This window comes from Lates calcarifer, linkage group LG17 (genome assembly GCF_001640805.2).
Source record: "Lates calcarifer isolate ASB-BC8 linkage group LG17, TLL_Latcal_v3, whole genome shotgun sequence".
Taxonomy (NCBI): Eukaryota; Metazoa; Chordata; class Actinopteri; family Centropomidae; genus Lates; species Lates calcarifer.
In genome coordinates, this window is record NC_066849.1 from 13,721,909 (window position 1) to 13,748,333 (window position 26,425).

Genomic DNA, 26,425 nt, shown 5'->3' on the forward strand with positions numbered 1-26,425 from the left:
GAAGCACATGGCCTGAATGAAAAGCAGAGACCCTCCAGGGGGATCGAGCCTTGTGTTTGATAGATTTAATTTGCTCTTTGATGAACACTAACACATAACCGTAGAAACAGCAAGAGCCATTTCTGAAGATATGGAAATGACATAACATTTGAAAACAGACCAAAACAAGTGTACAAAACCAGAGTTATCAGGCTGATTGAAATTGAGACATTTCAACTGAAGTGGCGACATTGTAGATGGTGGAAATGAGAGCGCTACTATATGACTTCCTGTTGGCTTGACAAGAGAAAAAGGCTGAATGTGATTCTCTGACTTCATGCAAACTATTGTCTGCAACAAATCAGAGGTGCAAGAGTTGCCAATACTAAATGAAAAAATCTGGGCACAAGACAGACTTGTAATGAGGACTAGTTGGCAGTGTTTTAAAATCCAAATGACTTGTCATTGTTCACGTTCACATTAAATGTGTTGCAGTGAAACACGTGCATATTTGCCCACATAGAGAGCAGAGGTTTTGTCAAAGGCATGCAGACAGTGTCAAACACTACCCACCATCATCTTGGACATATGATGACAACTGTGACACATGAGAGAGATTACTGTTGAGATGGGTGTAGTGGGTGTAGTTGGTGCCATTTAGCCTTTATAACCTCCATCGTTTTACATGTCCAAGGAAGGAGGTTTGTGTTGTTGATTGTTGGCCATATGGATCTGCTGTGTGGTGCGACGACATGCCACACTGAACACATTTGGCAGTTACTTATGAACACTGACAACACTGAAGGTCAAAGGATATGTTACCAGAGAAGAGTGAAAATAACAACATATTATTGATGTTGATGAGACCTAAAGCTGAATGCACACAGAGATAACATTAAATCTAATGCAAGGCTATTTTGGTATTGATTACAGATCAGAAAAATCTGACCTTTTAGCTACTGTGCGTCCTCTAGAGCAAGACAGACATCAAAATGATCATGTTCAGGCTCCGTGATTTGGTGTGTACCTCATTTCAATCACGTTTACTTAACACAGGCAGCTAAATTTCACTCAAAGCAGATGAGTGCTCTAGCTCTGCTCTGGAAATTAAACTGTAAAAATTCACTCAAAAGTAGCATTTTTCCCAAAGGAAATACTGTAGCAAACACAGAAATCCCACTTGAGGATTTAATCTAAAAAAATAATTAGCAACTGCCCTAGAAGGAATCACATGATATCCTCTGGATCTGAAGGCAAGCTGAACCACTTGTGGGGTAGAGGTAATAATATTGTGGCAGGGATTTATTATCAAAAACGTCTGCTAGTGTGAAAAACAGGGGTCATCTTTATTTTTCATAATAAATATAGACTTTCTCACAGTTTAACAATTACATTGGACAATTATCATACAAACAAGGATCGAGGAGAGCGCTGATTGGCCATGACGCCATCAACGGCCAAGATTACAACACCTCAGAGAGGAAGAGAGAGAGTATGAGGGACTGATTAAACAGAGGAAGGTGGCAGAGACGTCTGAGATTTTTCAAGATCAACCTGAAGTCAGGGGGCTCAGGTACAAATCTACTCTATTGATTTCCACACTTTCTTCTCTTATACTCATAATAAAAGAGATGAACCGCATTTATCCAATGACAGCTGTCCTGCACCATACAGATACAATAAAGGGGCAGCCATGCAGGCACTGCAGAAAATACAGTTGTTAACAGTTACTGGTAATCTACCGCCCCCTAGTGTAAGCCAGAGGAATGGTGTCAAGCGTTCAAAGAAAACTGTGGGGACTGAACCAAAAGCCAGTGTAGTTAAAAAAAAAGAGATGGTGAAGCACCAAGCGTTAAGCAGCACTTCTCCACAATGTTTCTGTTGTGAAGTGAGCCCATGCCCCACTTGTCTGTCCCTCATTTCCATGTGCCTTCCTCTCTCCCTACCCCTTTTCTTCCCAGCCAGCTCCAGGGCCTGCTCAGGTACAGTATGTTCTCTCCCTGGGTAAGTGTGTTTTGTGCACATCAAAGAGTCTTAGAGGATCTGTTCGGTGCTAGATGCGGAGATGTCGAGTAGTCTCCAGGCAGCATATGGATTGAGCTCCTCCTGGTCTCGACACAGAGCCCACACATACATCATCCTGAGCACTTTTTCCTGGAGAAAGAAAAACAGATGGGTGCACTTATTCTTAACTGTTCAGTTTTTCTTGATCACTGTAAAACAGGGAGGACAAATAACACATTTCAAGTTTTTTTAGGTGAGTCAAATATAGACATCTACTTTATGATTATGTTAACCCAATCTAAACCAAACTAGTGAGAATAATTCCAGTAGCTACCCAGAGTAACATTATTTTTGAGTTAGTCATGTCCAGTCAATGCCCAGATGTCCCAAATGTATCTAAAACCAAGAAAGTCTGAAAGGGGAAAAAGGTTTTAAAGTCTGTGACCAAACAAAAGGCAAGAAAACGGAAGCTGGGTTTTATGTCCACAAGGACAGAGACTATTATTTAACGCCCAGACATTAGGATCCAACTTAAAAAACTCAGAAGAACAGTATATCCACCATTAATCCTCTGGCAGTAGTCTTTTACTCTGAACACTGGGCAGGTGCCAACGGCGTGGTACTGAGTAGACACCTTTTTACCAATTGCAGGTGTCCCTGAGGAGCCCTGAGTGGACAACATGGCTGCTTTACAGCCCATAAAGCTGTAGTCTGGGTCCTGGGACTAAATAAATAAAAGTCATGCCCAAATAGTAAAAAGTGGTTCCATTGTCTCATAATATTCTCCTGGTGCCTCATTTAAAAGAACACTGACAAAATGCCAGCTAAAGCTTTCTATTACTTCTATAACATTACCCGGCAAAATGCCAAATAATTCACATTTGTGTTGCAAGATACAAATATGGCAAAGCTAACAAAGACTGTTTTCTTCGTAGTATTTGTGTTTTTGTTCATGTGTATGTTACTTACAGGGTCCCCCTCTACAACTTCTCCCTTGGTGTTTCGTATCACCATGACTAACTGGGCCTGGAAGGTGATGATCAGTACTGGACCCTGGTCCATCATCTTCCCCATGGCCAGCTGGAGAGGAAAATACATATATTCTTTACTGAGCCAACAAATGAGATGTTTACATAAAGTTAAAAATGAACAAAGATTGTTGACACTTGCTTATAATTTTACATGCTTTTTGACAACACTGACATTTGCCTGACATGGGTGTAGGCTTGTACTTTTATTTTGAATATTTTCAAACTTTGTCTGAGCAGATCACTCTAACCACAAGCTCTTACAATCAAAACAACTGTTGTGCATTATAAAGGCTCCTAACTGGCTATCTGTTAGCATTACTGCTATTCTCATGTAGGAAAACAAAGGATGTGTTAATAAAAAAGAGAGAAGACAAGTATCATTTATCAATACTTGCTAAAATTCTAAATCTGCTCACTTTATCCTTTGTTTATGACAACTTATGTTAATTCATTTGGCTTGTAAAAGATATTCTAACCAGTAGCTATTGGCATGAGGCCAAGCATTAATTTCAGGTATTCTGAAAGCTCATCCAACCACTGAACTACTGGAGTTTTAAAGGAAAACAAAAAACCTTGCAGTACCGTGAAGTGCCAATACTCACAACTTCATTAAATCTTGTGTACTGTACAACTTACATCAATATTGTCAATGTCCAGGATCTTAGAGTGGAACTGAAGTCCCATGGCCTTGGCTTGCTGAATTGGGTGTGCCAGCTGACTGTATGTCTACACACCCAGTAAAGGGGGAAAAGAAGATAAGATATCATTATGACTACACATTTAATGAAGACTAGGTACTACATTGCTATGTGGAGCAGTCTAACTGTAATCGGCACATGGCAAAACTGAAAAAAATGTTCCAACACATAAAAGCTCAGAATGAGAGTGTGAGAAAAGTCTTACTGCTTCATAACACCAGTCCTTCAGCACCTCCAGCTCCCCTCTGATCATCGCCTGCATGGAGGCAGAAGAAACACAGGCTTAAAAAAACAAGATGACAACTTCCAGGATACATTTGTAAGGATGCATCAAGACCTAATCACATGCAGTATTCTAGGTCAACCTGTTTTATATGTGTAATAGTGTAGTAATTCATAAAGGTACGTTCTCACTTTCAACAATGTCACAAAACCCTAACTGCATCCACTCAAATCCAGTGTTGACAAAAATAAAACATTTCTCATCAGATGCTCTGGGTTGAGTCTTAAGAAGCTGGTATCACTGTTTGCAGTCCAACATACCTCCAGTATGTTGGGAATGATATCTCGTTCACACTGCTTAAGGAAGGAATCTTTGTCAAAGGAAGGGTCCACCTTCAAAATCTCTGTTAGTACCTCAGACATTTCCGTTTTAGAAAACAGCCCACCTAAACACAACAAGTACATGCGGACAAGGGACACATAGTTTAAATGTAAGAAATTTTCATACAACCCAGAAAAACACAGTAAAGCAGTTACATGTAGAAAAGACAAAAACAAAGAATTACATTTTGTTGTATTACCTGTATTATTCTAAAGCAAACATGCTGTAACCACCAGATGACCCCCCCCCAGTTTAAACTTTGCATAAAACTCAAATACCCCAAATAAAGGTAATATAAAACCTTTTATAATCTACTAATATGTACCTATACATACTATGAAGCACATCCACTAGCTGCATCTTCTTGATTAGACTTCTCAAGTGTATTAAATATCAAGCCAGAGGCCTCTCACCTATGAGGTCGGTCATCTTATCGGTGACAGCACGAGACGCTCTGATAAAGGCATTGTCGCTCTCATCGTACTTCATCTTCATCTCAAAGAACCCTGCAGTGAGAATATGAGTGAGAGTCAGTCAGAGTTTGAGTTGAAACCTGAAGTGTCTCCTCTACACACCCACACATACTGAGAAGGTAAAAAAAAAAAATAATTCTCTAAGATCAGCAAATCCTTTCAGATTTATAGCACGTTCATATACAGAGGTTAGACATCATTTTTCCTGTCAGAAATATGAGTTCCCAGCAAGCCTGCTGCTTAGACAATGTGAGGAATGAAAAGGCTAAAAACTGAGGCTCAGCAGAAAAATGCTGTGCATCACTGCTGCGTGACTAATGACTTATCATATGATTCCAATACATGTCCTGATAAATAAACACACTCACATCTCCTCAGTCAACTCCCCATTGGACTTGGTTTAAAAAGGCAGTGGAGTGTCTGGGCTTCATGCTCCTCTCTATTTTGCATCTAAAACCTGCAGTCTCCCTCTGTACCAAATAAAGAGCCTTTGAATAGAACATGTGATGCCACTAAAAAGCAACACTGGAGTCCTGCAGGTGGGCTGTTTTATGCTGTGCAGGACACTGTCCAGTCACAAGTAATTACTGACTGGGGCCACATATTGTCAGTAATAATTTTGCTGATTTCAATCAGCCAAAAAAAGTCATCTGGCACAGATTTCACAGATCATTACTGGTTCACCACCCAACCCTAATATTTAAGTTAAGAGTAAAAAGTGCAGATACTGCAACAGTAGCTATGGAAATTTAAATAGCTGCATGCCTGTTGACATTGAGCAATGTCGTAACTGTAAACCAGACATTTTTTTAACCTGCCCAAACATTATTAATCATTAACATTATTCCCCTGACTAATGTGCATAATATTTACTAAATCAACCGTGTGATGTGAATTTATAAAGCCCCCTTTTTACACACACTCCACCTAATCCCACAGCGGCACCCTCTATTAATTGGCTCTTTCAGTAAATGCTTATTAGTGGAGTCTTATAAGTTTAAAGATCAGTTATTGTTGGACAATGGAAATTTATTGTATTGATTAATTTATCTCACCAGAGCTGTGTAACTGTGTAACCTCCACAATGCATATTAGCAATTGGCACACTCATTAAAAGCTTAGTGTAAGTAAGCAGCCAAGGATGCAAAGACAGACAAGAAGACACACAGGTTAATTATTCCTTACTGTTGAAGACCACGTTGTTGTCTTTGAAGTCCTTCCACTGCTGGTACCATTTTGAGTCCTTGTGGAGCACCACACCCATCGCTTCCCTGAGGTACACACAGAGTAAGGCTTTGAACAGCAGGCCACAGGACATGGGTGTCACTGATGACACGCTGCTACTGACCATCATATTTAACTGTATTAACTCAGAAAGGACGACATGGCTGTATTACAGCAAGAACAATAAATTAAGTGTGTTAGTTTTGATGAAGGTGGGTGAATTTGCTAGTTCTGAAATAATACTGTATCAACAATCTCAAGTGGTTAAATCAGTCTCCCACTACTTGACAAGATGTCAGTCTGGAGTAATGGATTAGATGGTGTGAGGCCTTGTGAGTGGTACTGGCTATCTCTGAACCTTAGAGGTGCCTGCCTCTAAATATCAGGGCAAAGCAGAGGGCACTCACGTACTCATTGGCTTCGAAGACCTTGGCGTCATCCCCTCTCCCCTTGGAGGAGAACTCACTCCTTTTCCTGAGTCTGGCAGGAGGCCGATAAGGGCCAGTGTGACCCAGGTCACCGATCTCTTTCTTCACACTCTCCATGCCCTGAAATTAAATTAACATGTAGCAGACAAGAAAATTAGATTCAGGTTTATCATTTTAAGGACACCTGTTTGTGATTACTGTGGCTCATCTTTGACAGCATATATCACTTACTCAATATGTATCCTTCTAAGTACTGCCTTACATAAAAGGGCTGGGGGCTGTTTTCAAGGGTATATATCTTTACTTTATTTAGGAGACAAATCAAAACAATGAATCCAGTTTACATTTTGGTTAAAAATGAAACATATCCACACCAGAGAACGTAAAGTGACTCCATACCTGAGATAAAGCTTTGAACGCACCAGTCTTCCCCAACATCTCTCCACTCTTAGAGACAGACTCTGCAGAGGTCTTAGCTGTTTTGGCGGCTTCCTCCATTCCCTCCTTGATTTTCTTTCCAATTTCCGTTCGACTGACCTCTTCTAGCCCCTGTCCACACACACACACACACACACCTTGTAAGGGTGGATGTACCAACATGAAAAGCACCTCTATTATATGACAATCAAAAGAAAGGCTGCATCTGGTTGAGATATGGATTGCATTTACCTCCTTAACAGTCTCAGAGATGTTTCCCAACTTCTTCCTGAGAACCTCAGAGGTCTTCACTGTTTCAGACTCTATAGTTTTCTGGGAAAGAGACAAAAAAGAGGAGCAGTGATAAAAACAAATGCAGACTTAACACTTCAGAAGAACACAAGTAGAAATGCTACAATTTTGTGTCAGTAGTGAAGCCATATACTAACATATTTCCTTCGAGCTTGTTTCAATGCGTCTGACTCCTCCAGTTTTTTGGCCTCTTCCCGGAACTTCTTGATGTTCTCTTTCATTTCCTTGTTCTTGTTTAGCTCCTGCTTCAGGTTGTCCAGAAACTCCCCAAGGAAACCTTTTCTGCCGCCACCTCTCTCCCCTGACAAATACCTTACTTGCAGAGGAAGTGACCAAGGCACCTGGATGATTTGAAACAGAACACTGAGGTGAATTTACTTCAAGCATGTCTGAAACTTAAAGTTCATGTATTGTTTATCTGCTGTAGAATGAGTAGAAGTAAATGTAGAAAACAAGTGTAACAATTTGAAGAAGAAACTGGAGGCACTTCATAGAGGAAGATAGGCAACACTGTAGACTTTATTCCAAGAGCTGGTGATTCAGCAACTCTGTCATTATTGTCCCCTTCAGGTCTAAAAACATCAAGTGAAATGTCTGTGCTGCATAGCTAATACTCTATAACAATTAAAATAAAATGCTTTTTACTAGTTGTGCGTGTATTCTACCTAAAAATATATGTTCATTTTTATTAAGAAAAAGACAGCAACTTGATATCTGTCTTTTTCAAAGCAAACTGCAGTGAGGTTTGTTGAGGAAGAGAGCATGATCCAAACAAAACTTATGGAACTCCTCCACAGAGAGAGTTAGACACTGATACACAGTCTGCAAAGTACAGCTTCAGCAGAAAAAGGCATGACAGTGCCACATCGTAGGGAGTCCGTACCTGTGAGGAGCTTGTGAGGAACCCACGTATCCTGAAGACATTGGGTCTGTTGTGAAGTAGCCGGGAAGAGGAAGGAAATGCTACCAAGCCTCTCCTGACACATATCTGGAAACAGGCACACAGTCTCAGCCTCAAACTTCAGTAGACTGCTCTGGTACTGACAATCAGGTTAAGGGCAAATGCGTCAACTGTGTATGACACTGGTAAATCAATTCTGCATCGAGCATTATTTTTAGATCAAACGTAGGCATAAAATCATGACAATGTCACTTGTGCAGAAGCAGCCCAGAAACCGTGTTCATTAGAAGACATGGCTTTAAGTCAAAACATGCAGCTACCAAACTTGAAAATTTACTTGGCAAGAGTTTCATTTTCAGACACGGTCCTGAGCCACAGAATCCAAACGCCGGCTGGATATCTTAACAGTCAAAGAGCTAACTCGGCTAGCTAACGCCACGTTAGCAGCCTGGGTACCAAAACTCGCGACATTCCCCGTCAGTGGTAAAACTGCTAGTTATAAAAAAATACCGTATACGTTCCTTATTGTTTCGTGGTGTTTTACGTGCGGGTATTTCGCACAAAATGTTCCAAGCACTCACCTGGTAACACTGACACAAGGGGGTCGCCATCTTGAATGTAGTGCCTGTGACCTTCTTCCGGTGGTGACCTTCCATGTCCACGGGGGGGAGGGTCTTTGGGAATCACGTGACACCTCCAAAGTATATACTTTTTAACAAAAAACCCCGCAAAAGTAGAAGTTTCCCGACTGCGAGGTACCTCCACATGATACCATTTAATTTCATGCTCTGCTCAAATTAAGCACCATAATACTAGCAAACACAGCGCTCAAGCTTTATTAATATGACAAACCAAGTCACAAGAAAGCTCTGAGCTGATCTCTGGACCGTTCACGATACGGACATGCAGTGAAAGAACAAGGATAAGCCAACAAATTCAAATATTGAGGTTTATTTATCAAAACACCTTATAGAACAAAGGCTATGACAGGTGAAGCATGAAGAAAAAAAAATTAAAAATTTGGTCTCTAAAAAAAAAAGAAAAAAAAAAAAAAGAAAAAGGTGGTAAAATTTAAGCAAGAACTAAAACAACACATTCACTGTTACAAATTTCTAACTAAAATAACATTTGTACTGTTACGAATATCTGAACAAAACAAGTGTATAAATGAGCTGAAGGGCAAATTTAGATGATACAGAGCTTCTGGACTTGGACTAAATAAAACGTCAGATGTTAACACAGACAAATTATGCATTCCTATCAATCCTAACGTCAATCTCTCTTCCGTTCAGCCGGTAGCCATTCATCGTCCTGCAGGCGCGCTCAGCAGTTTCAGGGTTGTCGAAACGGACCACACCACAGCCCTTGGACTTGCCATTCTCCATCTTAATATCAGCATACTGGACCATGCCTGGAGAGGAAAGAATGCCAGTGTCAGAAGACATCTAGATAAATGGCAGTCACTTACTTTATATTTACAATGACCACTCTTACCACATGTATTGAAGGTGTCCTTCAGCATCTTCCAGGTGAAGTCAAATGGCAGCTGAAACAAAATTAATTCAAAATGGATTAAAATCATATGCGAGAAGATACAGGTGAAACAAATTAAGCACAACTACCCTGTAGATACACTACATTTCACTACAATAACACTTACATTTCTGACGAAGATCTGGCAACCTTTCCTCACGTTGCCTCCCCCAGTTCCAGGCCCTCCAGCTCCGGCCCCTCCAAAGGAATTACCACCAAATCCACGATCCATGTCAGAGGAGCGATCAAACTGGCCGCCAACACCTCCAGATCCCATCCGGTCCATGCCAGAGCTCATGCGATCAAGGCCACCTGAAGGGAAGCGGTCGATACCTCCGGCAGAGCCCATGCGGTCGAAGCTGCTGGCCATTCTGTCAAGCCCGGTGTTGCCCATGCGATCCATACTCATTGGGGAGCCGAAATCCAGGCTGGAACCCATGCGATCCAAACCAGACGGGCCTAAGCGATCAAACCCAGCTGGGCCGAGGCGGTCCATGCTGGAGCTCATACGGTCCAGGCCAGGTCCTAGTCTGTCCATACTGGGCCCCAGTCGGTCCATCCCTGAGCCCATCCGGTCGAACCCAGAACCCAGCCTGTCCAGGTCAGACACGCGGTCCATCCTGTCCATGCCCATTCGGTCCATTCCTGCCATGCGGTCCATGCTGCCTCCCAGCCGGTCCATTCCAGAGTTCATGCGGTCCATACCCAGGGAGTTTCCTATAAACACAAGACAACAAAAAGAAGAATAAATGAAGAGCCGTTACATCTGCGGTCCCAGCTGAAGTAAGCATTACGTCTGATGAGGCTTATCAGGGTACTTATCAGAGGAATTTCAAACAAAATCCTGAAAATACTAACCCATTCCTCTTTCAAAGGAGTCCCCAAAATTATTGCGAGACATTCCCATTTCATTTCGCCCAAACTCCCTGTCAAAAGCACCACCAATCCCACGGTCCATCTCTGACAATGCAAGAGATGAAACCATTAGAAATGTCCAGCAAAACGTGAAAGTCATCCACGCTTGCTTTGGAGTGCTTAACACGTCTCAAAGTGTCTCCTTACCATTCATTCTGCCCATCCCTGAAGACCCAAAACGATCCATGTTGTTCATTCCTCCAAAGTTGTCCATTCCTAAAACAGAGAAGAACAAAGTTTTACTATAAGAGGACACAGCCAGAAATGTTTGTAAAACTGATGATTTATACAAATCTCTGGTACGTACCTCCTCCTCCTCCTCCTCCACCCATACGACCTCCCATGTTGCCAAAGCCCATTCCGTCCATTCCTACAAGTGAGAGGTGATGATGAGCCACTGATTTCACTAGTCTTTTATCCAAGAGTTAAACAAAAACACTAGGGCCAGTTACCTCCAGGGCCCATGTTGCCCATTCCTCCACCTCCACCGCCTCCTCTGTTGAGTTGGGCAGCATCAATGGGCTGACCACCAGGTCCCAGACCCAGACCAACACCACTCAGACCACCTGGGAGAAAATGGGTACAGTATTAAGACCGACTTATTTGCAGTATTACCATTCGTCAGTATCAAGGGTCATTCAATACTGAAACATCATAGACGCCCCAGAGTCTCCTAAGAGACCACCCAGTGTATAGCACATAGGGAAATATTTAGGAAGCCAACAAAGCATCTCTGTGGCTACATGTGTGTTTTTCCTCTACACCATAGTACTATCAAAGATGTAGCTCTGCACCAAATTGAGGCAACTTGATTTCATTTAACTGGCATGGAAAACTCTGGGTATAACTCTGAACTATCCACAGCAAGTGTCACCTGATACTCCAGCAAAGTAGGTGGGCCTGAGACTTGTGCAAGAGTCATATGCACAATAGTGTTTTTGATTTTTTTTCCCAATTTTTTAATCCCAGTGAAGAAACCTATGTGTAAACTTACGGGGAAGAGCAGCAGCTCTGTCTGGTGGTCCAAAATCTTTGGGCAGGGATTTCTCATCCTGAAAAAAAAAAAAAAAAAAAAAAAAAAAAAAAAACACAAAAATGCATTCAGACAATGTTCTCAGATAATAATACAATCAACTGTGTAGAGGGATTTAGGCAACATACCAGTTTGACATGCATGACTCTGTTGAACAACAGCTGCCCATTGAACATAGCTGTGAAAACGTTAAGGAAAGTGTGCCAGAGACATCTTGAAACAGTGTAGTTACAGAGAATTTACATTGTATGGTTACACTTGAAAAATGTATTTCAATTAGCCAACATTTTAAAAAAGGATACAGACAGCTTGGACTGCTTCAATGGGCATATCAAACGTCACTGTGCCCATGCCTCTGCTTTTCCCATCCTTGTCCTCCAGAATGTCAGCCCTCACCACCATGCCAGCCATACTGAACACCTCTTTCAGCTTCTTCCAACCCACTTTGTAGTCAAGCTATAGACATATGGAACAATTTGAGGAATGGTTATTTGTTTATCCACAGGCAAAGTCAGAAGTTATACCAAGTGAAAAAGTGAAAGTTTTTATAACAACCAATTTATTTGTTAAGCACAAATACCATTTATTTACTGGCTACAGTTTCTAGTATATATTCGTCCTTTTCTCTTTTGGTATAGCTAAATTCTGTACATTTGGATTTTTTTCAGATAATAAAACAACAGTCAAACAAAAATGTGGAAGCCTCACATTAGCCACAAAGACAGTGCTGCCAATCCTGCCAGCCTGGAGACCATGGATGATCTCGTTGGGAATGTTGGGGTTGTTCATCAGGCTGGGAGGAATGCTGACCATAGGGCCATTTGGTCCAGGGCCCATTCGATCCATGTTCATGCGATCCATGCCACCCATTCCTCCCATCCCTCCCATTCCGCCATGACCTCCTGGAGGGCCTCCACCTTGAGCTTTATTGATCTCCCTCTGAGCAATCACACCATCGGGGTCCTAGCAAAGTACATAAAAACATGAGTTATGCATATCAATGGCCTGATGGGCTGTTTTAACTCGTTATTCTTGCTGAGACCTACCTCCTTCACTTTTAGGGGTCGCCCATTGAGGTTGTGCTTGTTGACCTTCTCCACTGCTTTCTTCATTAGCTCTTCAGTCCTAAACTCAACAACACTGAAAGAAACAAATATCCAGTGTGAATAATCCAACTCCTTGATTTTGACTGACCTTCAAAAATCTGTCCTCAAAATAGACACTGGTATATGTGTTAATTTTAACAGGACTGACAAAACCAGTTGTAAATGGTGATAAATAAGACTACTTACGCACAACCCTTTGTTGATTGAAGAAATCAGAGCAGACCACACGAAAAGGAGTAAAGAACAAGTCAAATTAGTAAAAAGCAATAATTATAATAGATGTTTTGATTGACACTAAAATTAAGCAAAAACAGAATTTCATGCACAATCAGAAGTTCAACACCACACAAGCCTACAGCCTTAGCCACAGCTTTGTGCTTCCAAATAAAATTACATTACTAAGGTTTCACGTTTTTTCCCACAGTCACTAACACAATGCAGGCAAGTCTGGTGAATATAAAGAATATTTTTCCAACATCCAAAGAGCAGAAAATCCACAGTGAGATAGGATTCCAACTACTAAGATATTGGAGGTGACTTTTCCAGTAGAACAGTTCTACAGAGTGAGTTATATTTAACAACCATCTAACAGCCTTGTAACAACCTTCTGCAGACTAGATCCCTTTAGTTTATAAGGAGCAAATCCAGCAACCAAAAGGGACATTGTCAGCTACTGCAATCCCACAGGATTGGCTACGAAGAAAGCTGAAGACCTGTTATAAGAGCATCAACCCTCCAGATGGCCTCAAGACAGTGCCACAGACGACACCAAATAAAACACGCCTCCGGCATGTCGCCATCTCACACACTCCACCAGGTTTCTGAATCTGAACAATTCCCAACAATGAAAATAAAGAAACCAAAGCTGACAAACACAGGTTTGTCTAGGATTATTCATATTTTTATTTTGTATGTATTTGCACTTACCCTCGATTTGCCTTCTGCGTCCATTAAGTGTTCCACGTACGTTACCTCACCCACTACAAATCAGATTCCAGAGACGACACACACCAAGGGGAGAGAAGCCGAGAGAACAATGGGGGTTTAGAGGAGAAACACAAGTAGGGCGGCCGGTGACAGTGAGCTCGAACTGCCAGTCCTGAGCCTTCCCCCAGCACCGCAGCAGCAGCACAATATGGTACAGGTCTACAAAAAGCAAGCTCTGGTCTTTTTGGAATAAATAAAGACTTCTTAGCCTGTCCTTGTTGGAATTCTCCCGAAGCACCAAAAGCAATAGACTGAGGACAACAACTATTGAAATGGCCACCCGCCTTCCTATTTGGATATAATGCCGTGCACACCACCTTCTGTATGAAGATAATTAACCAAAGAATTTCAAGTCGTCAAAAACCCATTCAATGCCTCAGCCCATTTCATTGCAAACCTGCGCATACTTTGTCAAATGAGAGGAAACCCAGAGCTGGAAAACTAACCATAATATTAATGACCATAAAGTTAATGACGACAAGCTCTTAGGGCACAGAAACTTCTCTGGCTACAAACATGTTCATAAAGTGGACCTGTTCCTGGAAGGCACAATATCAGAATTTTGATTCAGCGTCGACCACAGCCACGCTTTCTTTTCAGATCACGTTTCTGTTCAACGAATGGGCATCAGTGACCAAACCTCTAGAGACAAGGACAGTGCGTAAGAAGTTGCTTCATTTTGTAGACCTGTACCCCAAAAAAATCCCCAACGCATAGTTGTGTTTGGCACAACATGGAGATCTGCTGAGAAAACATTTGCTTGTCAAGGTCACACCTAAAAAAGAAAATGCAATTTAACTCCACAGTCAGTTGTCATAGAACAAATACCAGGCACTCCTTCTGAAGGGGGATTGTACCCATCTTGACACATGCGTTAACTTAGAGTAAATGCCAGTTTAAAGCATTACTTACTATTCATCTAAAACTTTCCAATACCCCATAAGTAAACAACTGCTTTCACATGAGTAACACCACATTAAAATCCATATTGTTAGACTTGAAGCTAATATCTGCTAAAATTCAAAGTTGCTGCATTACAAATTATTTCGTTTGACATGTCTCCAAAATTTTGACCAATTTATCAAATCATGAGAGCCCAGGGATTTACTGTTCGTTACATGCTGTAACTGTGAGTAACTTGGTCCGTGTTTCTGTGCAGTCATTACACTACAGCAGAGTACTGTACATTTTTTCATGCATTTCTTGGGGAGAAGCAACTCATTATGCCCCTTATAATCCCAAGCCACTGGACTTTCACATTAGTGCACCAACTTTACACAGGTACAACCTTCACTTCACAAAAACCACAAAAGGTTGTAATAAGTCTCAAGGGTGAAATAAATGTTCAGTCTAACATCCAGATTCACAGCCCTTGTGCAAGTCTGCAGCAATTCCTTAGTTGACGGACAAATGAGAACCTCATCCAAAACCTTTTTTCCAAATAACTCCCACAAAATCTCAAAGCAACATTGTACAACTTAAACCCCTGCACAGATTCCCAAAAGCTCTTCAAAGCTGCAGTGGTCAAACAAAATGACCTTGGGTCTTTTTGTAATGTCCAAGGCTGACACAGTCAATCCCTTATCCAGACGCCTTACCTTTTTCTTTCATCAGGTCTTTGAGGGCTTGCCATTTCACATCATACGGGATGTTGCTGACAAAAACGCGGTATCTTTTGTTTGCGTTTCCATAGGGTTCGTAGCGCCCGCCTCCACCTCTCTTCTGGGGCCTCTCCTTCCTGCTTGGATTCGGCTCATGCTTGGCTTTCCCATTCACTTCCCTGGGTAAAGAAGTCAAAACACTGCATAATTGAGAGAAAACAACTTTTCATAAGAGCATGTCAACTTCCTTTTCCAATTAAGTAAAATCATGATTAGATGCTGATAAGTGAAAACCTAAAAGTCTTGGAAAAAAAAAACAAAAACATACTAAAACGGCAGTGACTGGGGATACACACTTCTTAATACATGTTATAACCAAATATATCAAGCTAAAATCATTATTTGTTTGTTACTTTTGACCTTTGTTTCTTTGAAGAGGCCAAAATGAAGCCACTGTTGAAACAGTCTAATAACACGGGTTTCCTTTGTTCTGTTAATGCTATAAACCTCTTCAAACAAACTGTTTTCAAATGGTAAAAAAATAAGTTATCAACATCACTAAGAACGGGTAAAGAGTATTATTTAAATATGGGTTCAAACATTTGAACTATAATGATAATCTGCCCCTGCAAACTTGCAATGGGGGGATAAGTCGCATGGCAAGGCCGCTCTTTAGGCGTACTGGGCCTGCATTACATTACAAAGCTATTGTTAAACTAACTTCGCATTACTTGCATGTATATAGTTAAACTGCTACAAATGTAGAAGAAAACAAGCGTCTAATTAAGCTAACAGTCAACGTTGAGGTTTCTCCAAGTTATGTTACGTAAACTGTGCCGATTCTCCTTGCAAAAAAAGACGGGCCTCAAACTCACGCCACCTGATCGCATAACGACGAAATTTTAACACATCGTGGTCCGTACTAAATAACTATCAAATGGAGATACAACTGTATGAAGACTTTTCATTGTATAGTGGTCGAAGTACGACATTTCCGAGGATCAAAATCATTAATTAGCTAGTAAGCGTTAACAAAGGACCCTTGATGAATGGACTTACCCCTGCTGTTGTTGCTGCTGCTGCTGCTGCGGCGGCGGCGTCGGCTGCTGCTGGCCTGCTTTCTCGGTAGTGTTTTCGACCTGCTCGTTGGACATCTTCTTATGCGGCTTAGTGTCTTGCAAAAGATGAAACTGTACTTTCTTTCTCGATATTAAAAACAAGAGTTTTCAAAAGTCACCTTAATAGCAAATATAACAACTAGCTGAATGACTCCGCTGACCACTCGTGCGACACCAGCTAACGAAAATGGCGGAGAGCGCCGTCTGTGACCCAGACTAACGGATGCTGGGAATTTTAAAAGCTGCGACAGAATGGCCTACATCCGGTATTTTCTTTAAAAAGTAAAAGTCAGTGAGACACATAAAGGGATTTTCAGAATAAGAGTGCTCAGAGTGCAGCCAAAATGTATGTCAAATGAATGTCCATCAGCCCTATTAATCGTGCTGAAAAGGTCGCAGTGTAAAAGCTGAACTTGTTATGTCTAACACTCAAATGGCGAAATAATCCTAGAGACGGCGTTAATGTGAAAACTAACCCAACCTTGTGTTCATTCTGTGCTCAAGCCATAAACTGCAAATGGCTGAAGCCCAAGAAAGCATAAATACTCTACTACTATGATGCCATGAGGACTATACAGATGTAATTCCCTTCAAAATCAGACCAGCAAGTTAAGGTGTTTTTAGGCTTTCATGCCCTTCCTTTAGGTGTGCTCAGCTGTATGATGACTGGACAAGAAATCAGATTGCTTATAAATCTAGGATTTACACTATAGGCCATGGAGTCGTATGTTCACAGTTATAGTAGTTTTTTCTTTAAATAAACTAAAAAACTTTACAACAACAGTTAAACACGTCAAAGAAAGTACTTGTTCAACTGTTTAATGTCATGTCTTAATAAGTGTATCTCAATCTCTCCATGTCTGTCTGCCACTTTCTTATATGCATATCCAGGTATATTTATCATACACTTCCTTAATATTGATATCACCACTACTCATAGTATTGCAGTATTATACTATGTACTAGTGCTAGTACTATACTATATTTCATGGTGTTGTTTGGTTTCTGCAACAGAAATACAGTTTCATGAATGATACTTTACTGATGTCAATTTGACGCTGTATGTATATATTATAATTTGTAATTGTCTCAACCCTGCTGTGTGTCATGTTCAGTTGTATAGGTAAAGAAGGCATTTATTATCTATTTATCTATTAATCTGAAATTAAAATAAATTCTGCAGTTCACCGCCAGACCTCACGGAGGCGACAGTCAATTCTTGAGTAGATCAGTAGACTCACTAAGACGACAGCGGGCCCGGAAGTAGAGTCTGTTCAGATGGTCAGCTACTCACTAAGTCTTAACAATAGCTTGTGCGTATTCTTTATGAATAATCTCTGTAGCTTCCGTGTATAGTAGAAACGCTTACATTAATATTACGAAATAAGTATTACGGAGTCTTTGCTCGGCTGTTTGCGGCTGTATGCGAAGGTAGCGTAGTTTAGAAATGGTAACGTTAGCGTTAGCCTTTAGCTAGGAGCGTATTCGTCGGGCAGTACCGGAATATTGAATGAGCGCCGGTGAATGAATGAATAGTATTTTACACTTGACAGGCTGCGAGAAGCGTTGACTGACAGCATATTAAGCCATGGCTACTGGTGCTGATGTTAGGGATATTCTGGAGCTGACCGGGGGGGATAATGATGGCCCCATCAGCAAGAAAGACCTCATCAACTCAGATAAGGTGAGAAATAATCAGAAAATACCCACAATGATGCTTGTTCCAGTGTTCCTTAATTGACTTGTCTATACAACTTTATTGGCTCTCGGGTAGCTAACTTAAAGTTAACTTTGTGGACCAAAGTTATCTCAGGGTGTATTGATATGACCGTGAAGGAACTATAAACATCTCGCAACTACAGCTAACCTTAAACTCCAGCTTACACCTCAAACATGAACTAATGATTGTCTTTTCTGAAACGTTGATCCAGTATTCAAAGAGGCCACATGCTTTGGGAGTCAAACACAAAACCATGCCTTTTTCACAGCAATAATCTGAGAAGATTATGTTGTTATCTTGAGCGTGACAGTATTACTATTTTTCTTTAAAATAATAAATTTCTCCATTATTATCATGTCTCAGAAAAAAACCAAGAAGGCAACGGAAACACTGACCTTCAAGAGACCAGAGGGAATGCACAGAGAGGTCTATGCTCTGCTCTACTCAGATAAGAAGTATGGGCTCTTTTTTTGAAATTATGAATTTGTCAGTTGTCTGTTTTGCAGTATGCTTTGTTTGATCTCAGTCCCACAGATTTTAGATAAAATATATCTTATATAATATCTTAAGCTGTATATCATTGCCCTTGGGCCCTCTGATACTTTGCACAGCAAAGGTGCTTGCTTTTTTATGTCCTTGTGTCACTTATGTGTGTGTGCTCAATAGATTCTCAACAGATTTCTCAACTTGGTTTTCCTGTTAATTTTCCAGAGATGCACCCCCACTGCTGCCTAGTGATACAACTCAGGGCTACAGGACAGTGAAAGCCAAGCTTGGTTGTAAAAAGGTGCGTCCATGGAAGTGGATGCCCTTCACTAATCCTGCTCGCAGGGATGGTGCCATATTCCACCACTGGAGACGTACAGCAGAAGAGGGCAAGGACTACCCTTTTGCCCGCTTCAACAAGGTAGGTCTACAGTCTAGGTAGAGTCTACAGTCTCATTTTCAGTCTAATTACTCATGGAATGCAAACACAAATGATCCTCTGTCATCTTTTTCAGACATACTTATTTACTCTTTTCATCCTGATCCAGTGTATTTTCTCTGTTCTTCTGCCTGCTTTCATAGACAGTGCAGGTACCAGTATACTCAGAACAGGAGTATCAAATGCATCTCCATGACGACGGCTGGACTAAAGCAGAGACAGACCACCTGTTTGACCTGTGCAAGCGCTTTGACCTGCGCTTCATAGTTGTCCACGATCGTTACGACCACCAGCAATACAGAGTAATCACTCGTTTACTAATTTACAGCGCCCACATTCTCTTTCATTGAAGACATACTGCAATAATCATAATCCTGTAAGTTAACACATGTATTTATAGTAACATTCTTCCATGTATGCTTTTCAGAAACGTTCTGTGGAAGACCTGAAAGAGCGGTATTACAGTATTTGTGGCAAGCTCACAAAGGTCCGTGCAGCCTCAGGGACAGAGCCCAAGATCTATATCTTTGATGCTGGCCATGAAAGGCGTCGTAAAGAGCAACTGGAGAAGCTCTTCAATCGCACACCTGAACAAGTTAGTAACTTTGTTATTTGATTCAGATTCTTATGCAGTTAAGCTTTCATAACGTAAAAATTGCCTGACTAAGATGAGAAGCACAAGCAGTTAGTAACATAGTAATGCCTTTTGTGAAAGAAGATAATTATTAATAGATAATATATTATAAATGTTGCCCAAACTTAAAAGACATTTGCCAGCCTTTTTAATATACAGATTGCACTTCCCTTATTTTTCCTGCAGGTGGCAGAAGAGGAATATCTTATTCAGGAGCTAAGGAAGATTGAGACAAGGAAGAAAGAGCGTGAGAAGAAGGCCCAGGATCTGCAGAAACTCATTAAAGCAGCTGACACAACCACAGAGTTGAGACGAGCTGAAAAGAGGGTTTCCAAGAAGAAGCTCCCACAAAAAAGAGAAACAGAGAAACCGGTATGATATGCACTCACACAAAAGCACAAATGCCTACCAAATAATTAAAGCAATTAAAGAAAAAAAAGTGATACACTTAATAATGAAGATGTAGCTCAGTCTTAATATTTTGTGTTCAGCATTTTATATTATTTATAATGGAATAACTGTGTTTCAGAATAATTGTTAGAGCTCTTTGTCTCAGGTTGTGAATCACTGTGAAGGCATGATTTATTTCATAACAATTATTTGAATGTGTTTACATATTAAGTCCATCCAAAGTTCAGAGGGGTATCATATCTCATCTCTTATCAGTTAATTCTTTTTCTTCAGGCTGTTCCAGAGACAGCCGGCATCAAGTTCCCTGACTTCAAATCAGCAGGAGTCACACCTCGCAGTCACAGGGTGAGTGCAAATAGATCTTACTGAGGTATTAGAACTACAAAAGAGTATTCTTAAACACATCTTCTTAAATTATGTTGTCTAATAAAAAAATGTATTTGTACTGTCTTATTGATTAAACATTTTTTAGATCACGATTTCGTTTGAACCACTATTAATATCACAAGAATTTTAGCTAAGCTTGACCCGGCAGTTGATGTATGTGAGAAACCAGAGAGTCTGACTTGAGCTGGCTATCTCTCATTAGCACTGTGATGATTAATTCTGTTAGTGACTAGCTAATATCTGTAAGATCTAGCAAGGGAACTCTTATTCATCTTCAAGACTGATGAGGAGCTGCCGCTCTCTATGGAAAATGCATTAGCACGGCTAAAGAAGTAGAGTGCCCCTCTAGCTAATCAGTCAGACAGAGTTCAGTGGATAAAGACATTTTGATCTGGCCCGCTGAAGTGCATTTCATACGAATTAAAAGCCCCGAGGTGGAGCTGTTTATCCTAATATCCCCGGCACCTTAAATCACACCCTTGTGTGTGTTGGCGTGTGTGTCTCTGTGTGTCTGTGTGTGATTCAGATGAAACTGCCAAGCTCGGTAGGCCAGAAGAAGATCAAGGCCATTGAGCAGATCCTCATAGAGCAAGGAGTGGGTGAGTGTGAATAAACATTAGCAATCAGCTAACACTTCAGTTTTACATTTGAAACTCTCCTCTGCAACAGACTTGCAATATAATGAATCTAACCTATGCATTTGGTTTACTTAAGTAGTACAGTACATTTTTCTCACAGTTTGTATGTTCAACATTTCATGTTGAAGTTGTCAGTAATCGGATGCCACAAGATATATATATACTACCCCCCATGTATCTGTTGGGATAAACTGACTAGCAAGGCTTTGCAAAACAAATCTAATTTTTTATTATGTCTGTGTCTGTCTGTGGATCCAGATCTTAACCCCATGCCCACAGAAGAGATTGTACAGATGTTCAATGAGCTGCGCAGTGACCTGGTGCTGCTGTATGAGCTGAAGCAGGCTCACAGCAATTGCGAATATGAGCAACAGATGCTGCGTCACCGCTATGAGGCTCTACTAAAAGCTGGCAGCGGAGGTGGGTGTGGAACTGCTGGGGCAGGACTAGCTGCCACACCACAGGGTGGGGAACTCAATGCCAACAACAGCACTGCAGCATCCACTCCAGGGGTGAAGTTCAGTCTTGGCCCAGTGTAGACGACATCAAGGTGGAAGCCAAGGAGCAGATCATCGATGTTGTAGGAGCACCGCTTACCCCCAACTCAGTAAGTCTGCACAGTTGAGACCCAAACTCTTCCAAACTATCACCAGTAGTTGAGTGAGGATATCTCTTTACATTATTCAAGCTTATCAGAAACAACGTGTCAGGTCTATAAACACTGGGCTACGTCAGCCTTGAATTATAACATATACTGTAGGTGCATGAATCCACGTTGTAGCACTGAAAGCAAGTTGTTTTATGCAGTATATTGTCAGAACCCTTCCAACTACTGAGGGAGTTAAAAAAATTAAAGGCTGATAAATTAACACTATATTTGAAGCTTTCAATGCTGATGAGGCAGAAATATAAAAACATATTTTGGTGATTTTTAAAAGGACAAAAAAAGCCCACTGGGCAATTTCAGGCTATAGCTGATGCTTCTCTTTATTACCCAATCATCATTGGGCTAAACAGATGGGAACCCAGTCAGGGATCCAGTTCTTGTCATTACACTGGCAATGGTTTGCCTTCCTCTGCGGAGTGAGTAGGTGGTGTGAACCTCTAATCAGAGTACATCTTCATAATCAAGACCTATGCTGGTAGATACAAGCAGCTGGTGACTCCAGGTGTATTGATTGGAGACCCCTGACTGTCAGGAATGCAGAACATGCAGGATAATCCTGCTACCATACACACTTACATGACTTTGTGCATCGCATTGCAGCGCAAACGGAGAGAATCGGCATCCAGCTCGTCTTCAGTGAAAAAGGTGAAGAAACCTTGATGAGGATGGGAGCGCCAGCTGGCACATGGTGGTCACACTCGGGTTTTAAGGTTGGAGAAAAGAGAGACAGGGAGGCCGGACATCATATCGCTGTCTATTCATGTAAAAGCACCACTTACTACATACACACACACGCACACACACAGACGAATACACAAACAACTTTTCACCTTCTATTCAGACCTCTCCAACCCCTCCCCATCTGGCTCGCCCAGCATCTTTGTGACAAAGGCAACAACTGAGTGACATTTCATTCCATTACTGCTCGTCTCCCTGCCTCCACCATTGCTCGGCTTTAGATGAGGCAAGATCAACTGTAAATTGCCAGGCTGAGCTAATCGGGACATGGGGAAGAAGGTGGGAATGACTGGGTAATTGAAATGAATTGGAATGAAAGAAGAGACACTGTGAGTGGGAGGACCTCCAGCCGCAATGCTCATTTGACCCATCTGAGGGGTTTTTGTAGCCTAATCATGCCATAGTGCTTACTGGAAATGTGTTTTTGTGTTAGCCTGTAGTACCGGCCCCCTCTCAACCTGGGGAAGAGATGCCGCTTCCATCTGCTACCTGTGTTTTATGTCGGACTCGTGGGGCTGATCTGTGTTGTTTGTCCTCAGGTGACCTTGAAGATGCTTTAGTCAATGATTCAATAAACCTCATTGTATTTTGTTCTTGCGGTGTCTCACGTATGTTTACGCCATGGTGACCCCTTTCACATTTCAAGCTTTCTCTCTCAGATGAAGTCTTAACTTGGAGGTAATTAGTGTTGAATACACATTTGCTGAGGAAATTGTAGGATCATGACATTCTTACCTTACCTGTCATTTAAGTTAAGTGACAACTAATGACTTCATTAATATGATAATTAAGCAGTGATCATTCTTTGGTTGGCACAGCTACTGAAACTTCATTAGGTACCCTCTCCATAATATTGCTAATTGCATGTCAATTATGTCGTTTAGCCTACTTAGACATTAATTTCTATGCAAATTTTGAACGCGTCTGACCAAAAGAGGGGAGTACTCTGATCTGGGCATGTGTGTATTTATATAGCAGTATAGACATATGCAGTACTTTGGCAAAATTAATGTATTTCATCTCCTGTAGTCTGCATACAAACATATATTGCAGTTGACATCTTTTTTTTTATTTGACTTCTGTAAAAGAAACACTTCTCACCAGCTGGAAAATAGCAAGACTTCACAAACTATCTCTTCTTTGTTTAAGTTTCCTCACCAACTGCAGAAGGTTCTTTATTTAACTGTCATGGGTGAAAACATTCGACAACATAGCCACTGAAAGCTGCGTCGTCACATTATTACAATCGAAAAACATCTTCATTTTTGTCTCTAATCAGCGCTGCTAAGGTTACAGGAGTAAACCCATCCACACACTATAGGCTGTTTGATTGAGAGAGAGAGAAAAAGAGTGAGAGAAGGCAAGTAAACATGGGTAAAATGGATTCTCTGTGTCTATATTTCATGTTGAAAATTGGCTCATAAATCCAGTGGTTTGATCTATGGAACCCGTCGTTGCTTGAAAAAACCTCCGTAAATGTGTAATTTCTCCCTTGACAGAACACAGCCGAGAGGCTATCTTTCTTTTGCTTCGTCCTCCTCTCTCTCTCTCTCTCTCTCTCTCTCTCTCGTGTCTCTCATTCTCGCTCCCCCTCTACCAGCCTGGTGTTGGATTAATGCTCTGCTCTCTTTCCCTCTCTTCTTTCATGCTCCTCTGATATCTTCTTTTCATCACTGCTCGTCCATTCATCAAAACTGGGCCTCCCCTCTCCCTCTCCATCTCTCAATATCTAAGCCCATCTTAAGTTATATGGCAGGTATCTTGTAAGATAGGCTTCAAGAAGGTGGAGGTTATTAATAAATACTAGTCCAAATTGAAAATAGGTCGACAGAGATGCACCGCCAGCCATGTGTGAATGATAAAGACCCCCAACAGTCACCATCTAGGTCCATCTGCCATGAGCTCCGTCTGGGGCTACAGTGTACGTTCTGCAACACTGATGTGAAAAGCATGAAGCAGAACACCACAGGGGAGTGTCTTATAATGTGGTTGTGATGGCATTGAGATGGGATCTCTTTATCATGGCCAGGCTGAGGCTTTAATCACGGCCTAAGAGGTGCATAGGCTGTTTATCATAATTGAACTGTATCCAGGCTAATCGCCGGCATACGTCACTGTCGAGGGGTCGTTCGGCCGCACCAGGAGGCGAAGCCAGTGTTAGTGATTGAACACACAGTTAAGAGAAAAGATGTGTACTGAGGGACATAAGGCAGGAAGAGGCAGGTAATAGGTGATGTGATAGAACCCTCTTCAAATACATCACACCTTGAGGTAATCGCTGATGTGACGATTAGATTGTCGATGCCTCCTCTCTGTGGCACGGTGCTTTGTACTCATCATGTCACATACAATCACTGATTACTACAAGGGAGAGAGGGAGGGATGGTGCAATAGGAGCGTAAGGAGAGGGTTTAGATAATTCCCTTCCTGGGCTCAGGATTGAGCACTTCCTATATGGGCCATAACAATTGTCCAAAACAGAGTTTCACCTCCATGCCCCTCTCTCATCTCCATGTCTCTCACTTTGACTTTCACCTCCTCCAGTATTTAGGTCACCTTGAGGGAGAAAACTTTTAATCATTGCTCCACATCAAATTCACCTGTGCCCTCTGGGATGCTGAGCTGCAACAAAGAGGAAGAGGAGTTGAAAAAACCGCAGGTTGGAAAAATCGCAAATGCCCACAGGGCCGGACAGTGGAAGTCATTTCCACTGGATTTTTTTTGCTGGTGGGGGAAGGCCCGCTACAACACAAACCCAATCACTAGCGCTAAGCAGTGCTTACAGCTAGGCATTAACCCCACTGTCCACTCTCCACATTAAAGCCCCGGGGAGGCAGAGGAGAGTGGAGTGGAGTAGAGCGGAGAGAGTGGGACTAAATCTAGACCTCCCATTCCCAGGTACTGTGCTGCTCTCAAGAACATCTCTGGTCAGGTGTTGTTGTCTTTTCAAGGTGTCCTACCTTGAAAGGAAGGAACAGGAGCTAGGTAGTGATGGAACAGAAAAAGTCATTTCAGGAGGAGAACTTTCCTTGTTAAGTCATATGCACTGAGTGAGTGTAAGTCTGCACTTACTTAAAAAAGAAAAGGTGAATTCAGATGTATAATTTGATCCATTTTTGCTATAATTTAACAAGGTGCAGGCCATATTATAACAAACTAAATTTCCATTTTTACTTATGTGATGCAGAATTCTTAATAAAGACGTAGTTTAAACATAAGTTTGCCTGAGTTAAATGGCGTAATGGCTACATGGCTCAATGGATAGCAATGTCAGTACATGCTGACCCTATAATTGTACTGTATATAGCACATGTATAACTGAGCTCAATTTAATCTTCAGCCTGGATGTACATTCACAAAATTGGACTTTTACATTTTTGTCTTATCTTGGTGTACATGATGAACAAAGGTAGAGACGTCAGGGTGAGTAGAGTGTGGGCTGTTTAGGTCACAGCAGTGATTGCATGTCTGGGAGACCAGGTCGGACAGATCGGCCTCACTCCGTTCTGCCATCAGCCCTCAGAAACAAACCGATTTGATTTGATTTGTCAGTGAGAGATAGAGAGGCCTCTGAACAATATGTGACAGAGTTACCTCGCCGAAGCAGTACAGCGAATGCCTCTCTCCCTCTCTTTACCTGCCCGAGCACAATTCTAACAAAGAGGGGAGAAATCCAATTTACCATGCGGATCCACAGCTGTCACGGCGGGGGAATTAAACGTTACCCATAACTCACTGGGGGTGCTGAGCAGGTCAGCGGATGGTAACATCACTCTGGGGTGCAATAACAAAGGATTTTAACCTCTGACTCCTTCACTCTGGCTGCTGGCAGAACATCCTCCGCACCAACAGCAGCTTTCACCGAGCTAGTTAACAAAACGCTGGCCAGAGTTGACGACTCAACTTACCAGTCCACAACTTACTAGTGGTTGCTCAAATTC

General features: G+C 41.6%; 3 protein-coding genes across 4 annotated transcripts; 1 reads left to right on the forward strand and 2 right to left on the reverse strand.

The window, feature by feature from the left end:
* Nucleotides 1-1,301: 1,301 nt before the first annotated feature.
* timm44 (translocase of inner mitochondrial membrane 44 homolog (yeast)) lies at nt 1,302-8,754 on the reverse strand. Its single transcript, XM_018673261.2, has 13 exons — nt 8,653-8,754; nt 8,054-8,158; nt 7,308-7,511; nt 7,111-7,191; nt 6,841-6,990; nt 6,425-6,561; nt 5,975-6,060; nt 4,730-4,822; nt 4,256-4,380; nt 3,918-3,968; nt 3,651-3,740; nt 2,953-3,063; nt 1,302-2,133 (listed from the first exon to the last, which is right to left on the reverse strand). The coding sequence occupies exons 1-13, from the start codon at nt 8,725-8,727 to the stop codon at nt 2,014-2,016; spliced, it is 1,428 nt and encodes a 475-aa protein (XP_018528777.1). The 5' UTR covers nt 8,728-8,754; the 3' UTR covers nt 1,302-2,013.
* Nucleotides 8,755-9,006: 252 nt separating this feature from the next.
* Nucleotides 9,007-16,587, reverse strand: hnrnpm (heterogeneous nuclear ribonucleoprotein M). Of its 2 annotated transcripts, XM_018673257.2 has the most exons (16): nt 16,306-16,587; nt 15,244-15,425; nt 13,586-13,638; nt 12,845-12,852; nt 12,599-12,692; nt 12,261-12,515; nt 11,855-12,008; nt 11,681-11,730; nt 11,514-11,571; nt 10,972-11,085; nt 10,827-10,889; nt 10,667-10,735; nt 10,463-10,564; nt 9,732-10,321; nt 9,566-9,617; nt 9,007-9,482 (listed from the first exon to the last, which is right to left on the reverse strand). In XM_018673257.2, the coding sequence occupies exons 1-16, from the start codon at nt 16,398-16,400 to the stop codon at nt 9,319-9,321; spliced, it is 2,103 nt and encodes a 700-aa protein (XP_018528773.1). In that variant the 5' UTR covers nt 16,401-16,587; the 3' UTR covers nt 9,007-9,318. The 2 variants fall into 2 exon arrangements, with proteins under 2 accessions (XP_018528773.1, XP_050932951.1); XM_051076994.1 differs by lacking the exons at nt 15,244-15,425; nt 16,306-16,587 and having other exon boundaries at nt 10,667-10,737; nt 10,826-10,889; nt 12,845-15,237.
* Nucleotides 16,588-17,617: 1,030 nt separating this feature from the next.
* dmap1 (DNA methyltransferase 1 associated protein 1) lies at nt 17,618-23,077 on the forward strand. The gene is given in 11 exon segments (XM_018673255.2): nt 17,618-18,048; nt 18,448-18,539; nt 18,796-18,991; nt 19,153-19,311; nt 19,437-19,604; nt 19,830-20,015; nt 20,328-20,399; nt 20,968-21,040; nt 21,338-21,589; nt 21,592-21,686; nt 22,347-23,077. Coding segments are annotated over 11 exon segments (1,449 nt in total). The 5' UTR covers nt 17,618-17,952; the 3' UTR covers nt 22,407-23,077.
* Nucleotides 23,078-26,425: the final 3,348 nt, after the last annotated feature.

What these genes read in the sequence shown, in the direction of transcription:
- timm44 (XM_018673261.2), bottom strand. Translation starts at nt 8,727, where the DNA reads ATGGAAGGTCACCACCGGAAGAAGGTCACAGGCACTACATTCAAGATG. An exon ending in TCCTCACAAGCTCCTCACAG is followed by an intron (nt 7,512 to 8,053) that starts GTACGGACTCCC and finishes CAAATCATCCAG; the next exon opens with GTGCCTTGGTCACTTCCTCT. An exon ending in AACAAGCTCGAAGGAAATAT is followed by an intron (nt 7,192 to 7,307) that starts GTTAGTATATGG and finishes TCTCTTTCCCAG; the next exon opens with AAAACTATAGAGTCTGAAAC.
- hnrnpm (XM_018673257.2), bottom strand. Translation starts at nt 16,400, where the DNA reads ATGTCCAACGAGCAGGTCGAAAACACTACCGAGAAAGCAGGCCAGCAG. An exon ending in CAGAGCTGCTGCTCTTCCCC is followed by an intron (nt 11,086 to 11,513) that starts GTAAGTTTACAC and finishes ATTTTCTCCCAG; the next exon opens with GTGGTCTGAGTGGTGTTGGT. An exon ending in GGACACCTTCAATACATGTG is followed by an intron (nt 9,483 to 9,565) that starts GTAAGAGTGGTC and finishes TTTCCTCTCCAG; the next exon opens with GCATGGTCCAGTATGCTGAT.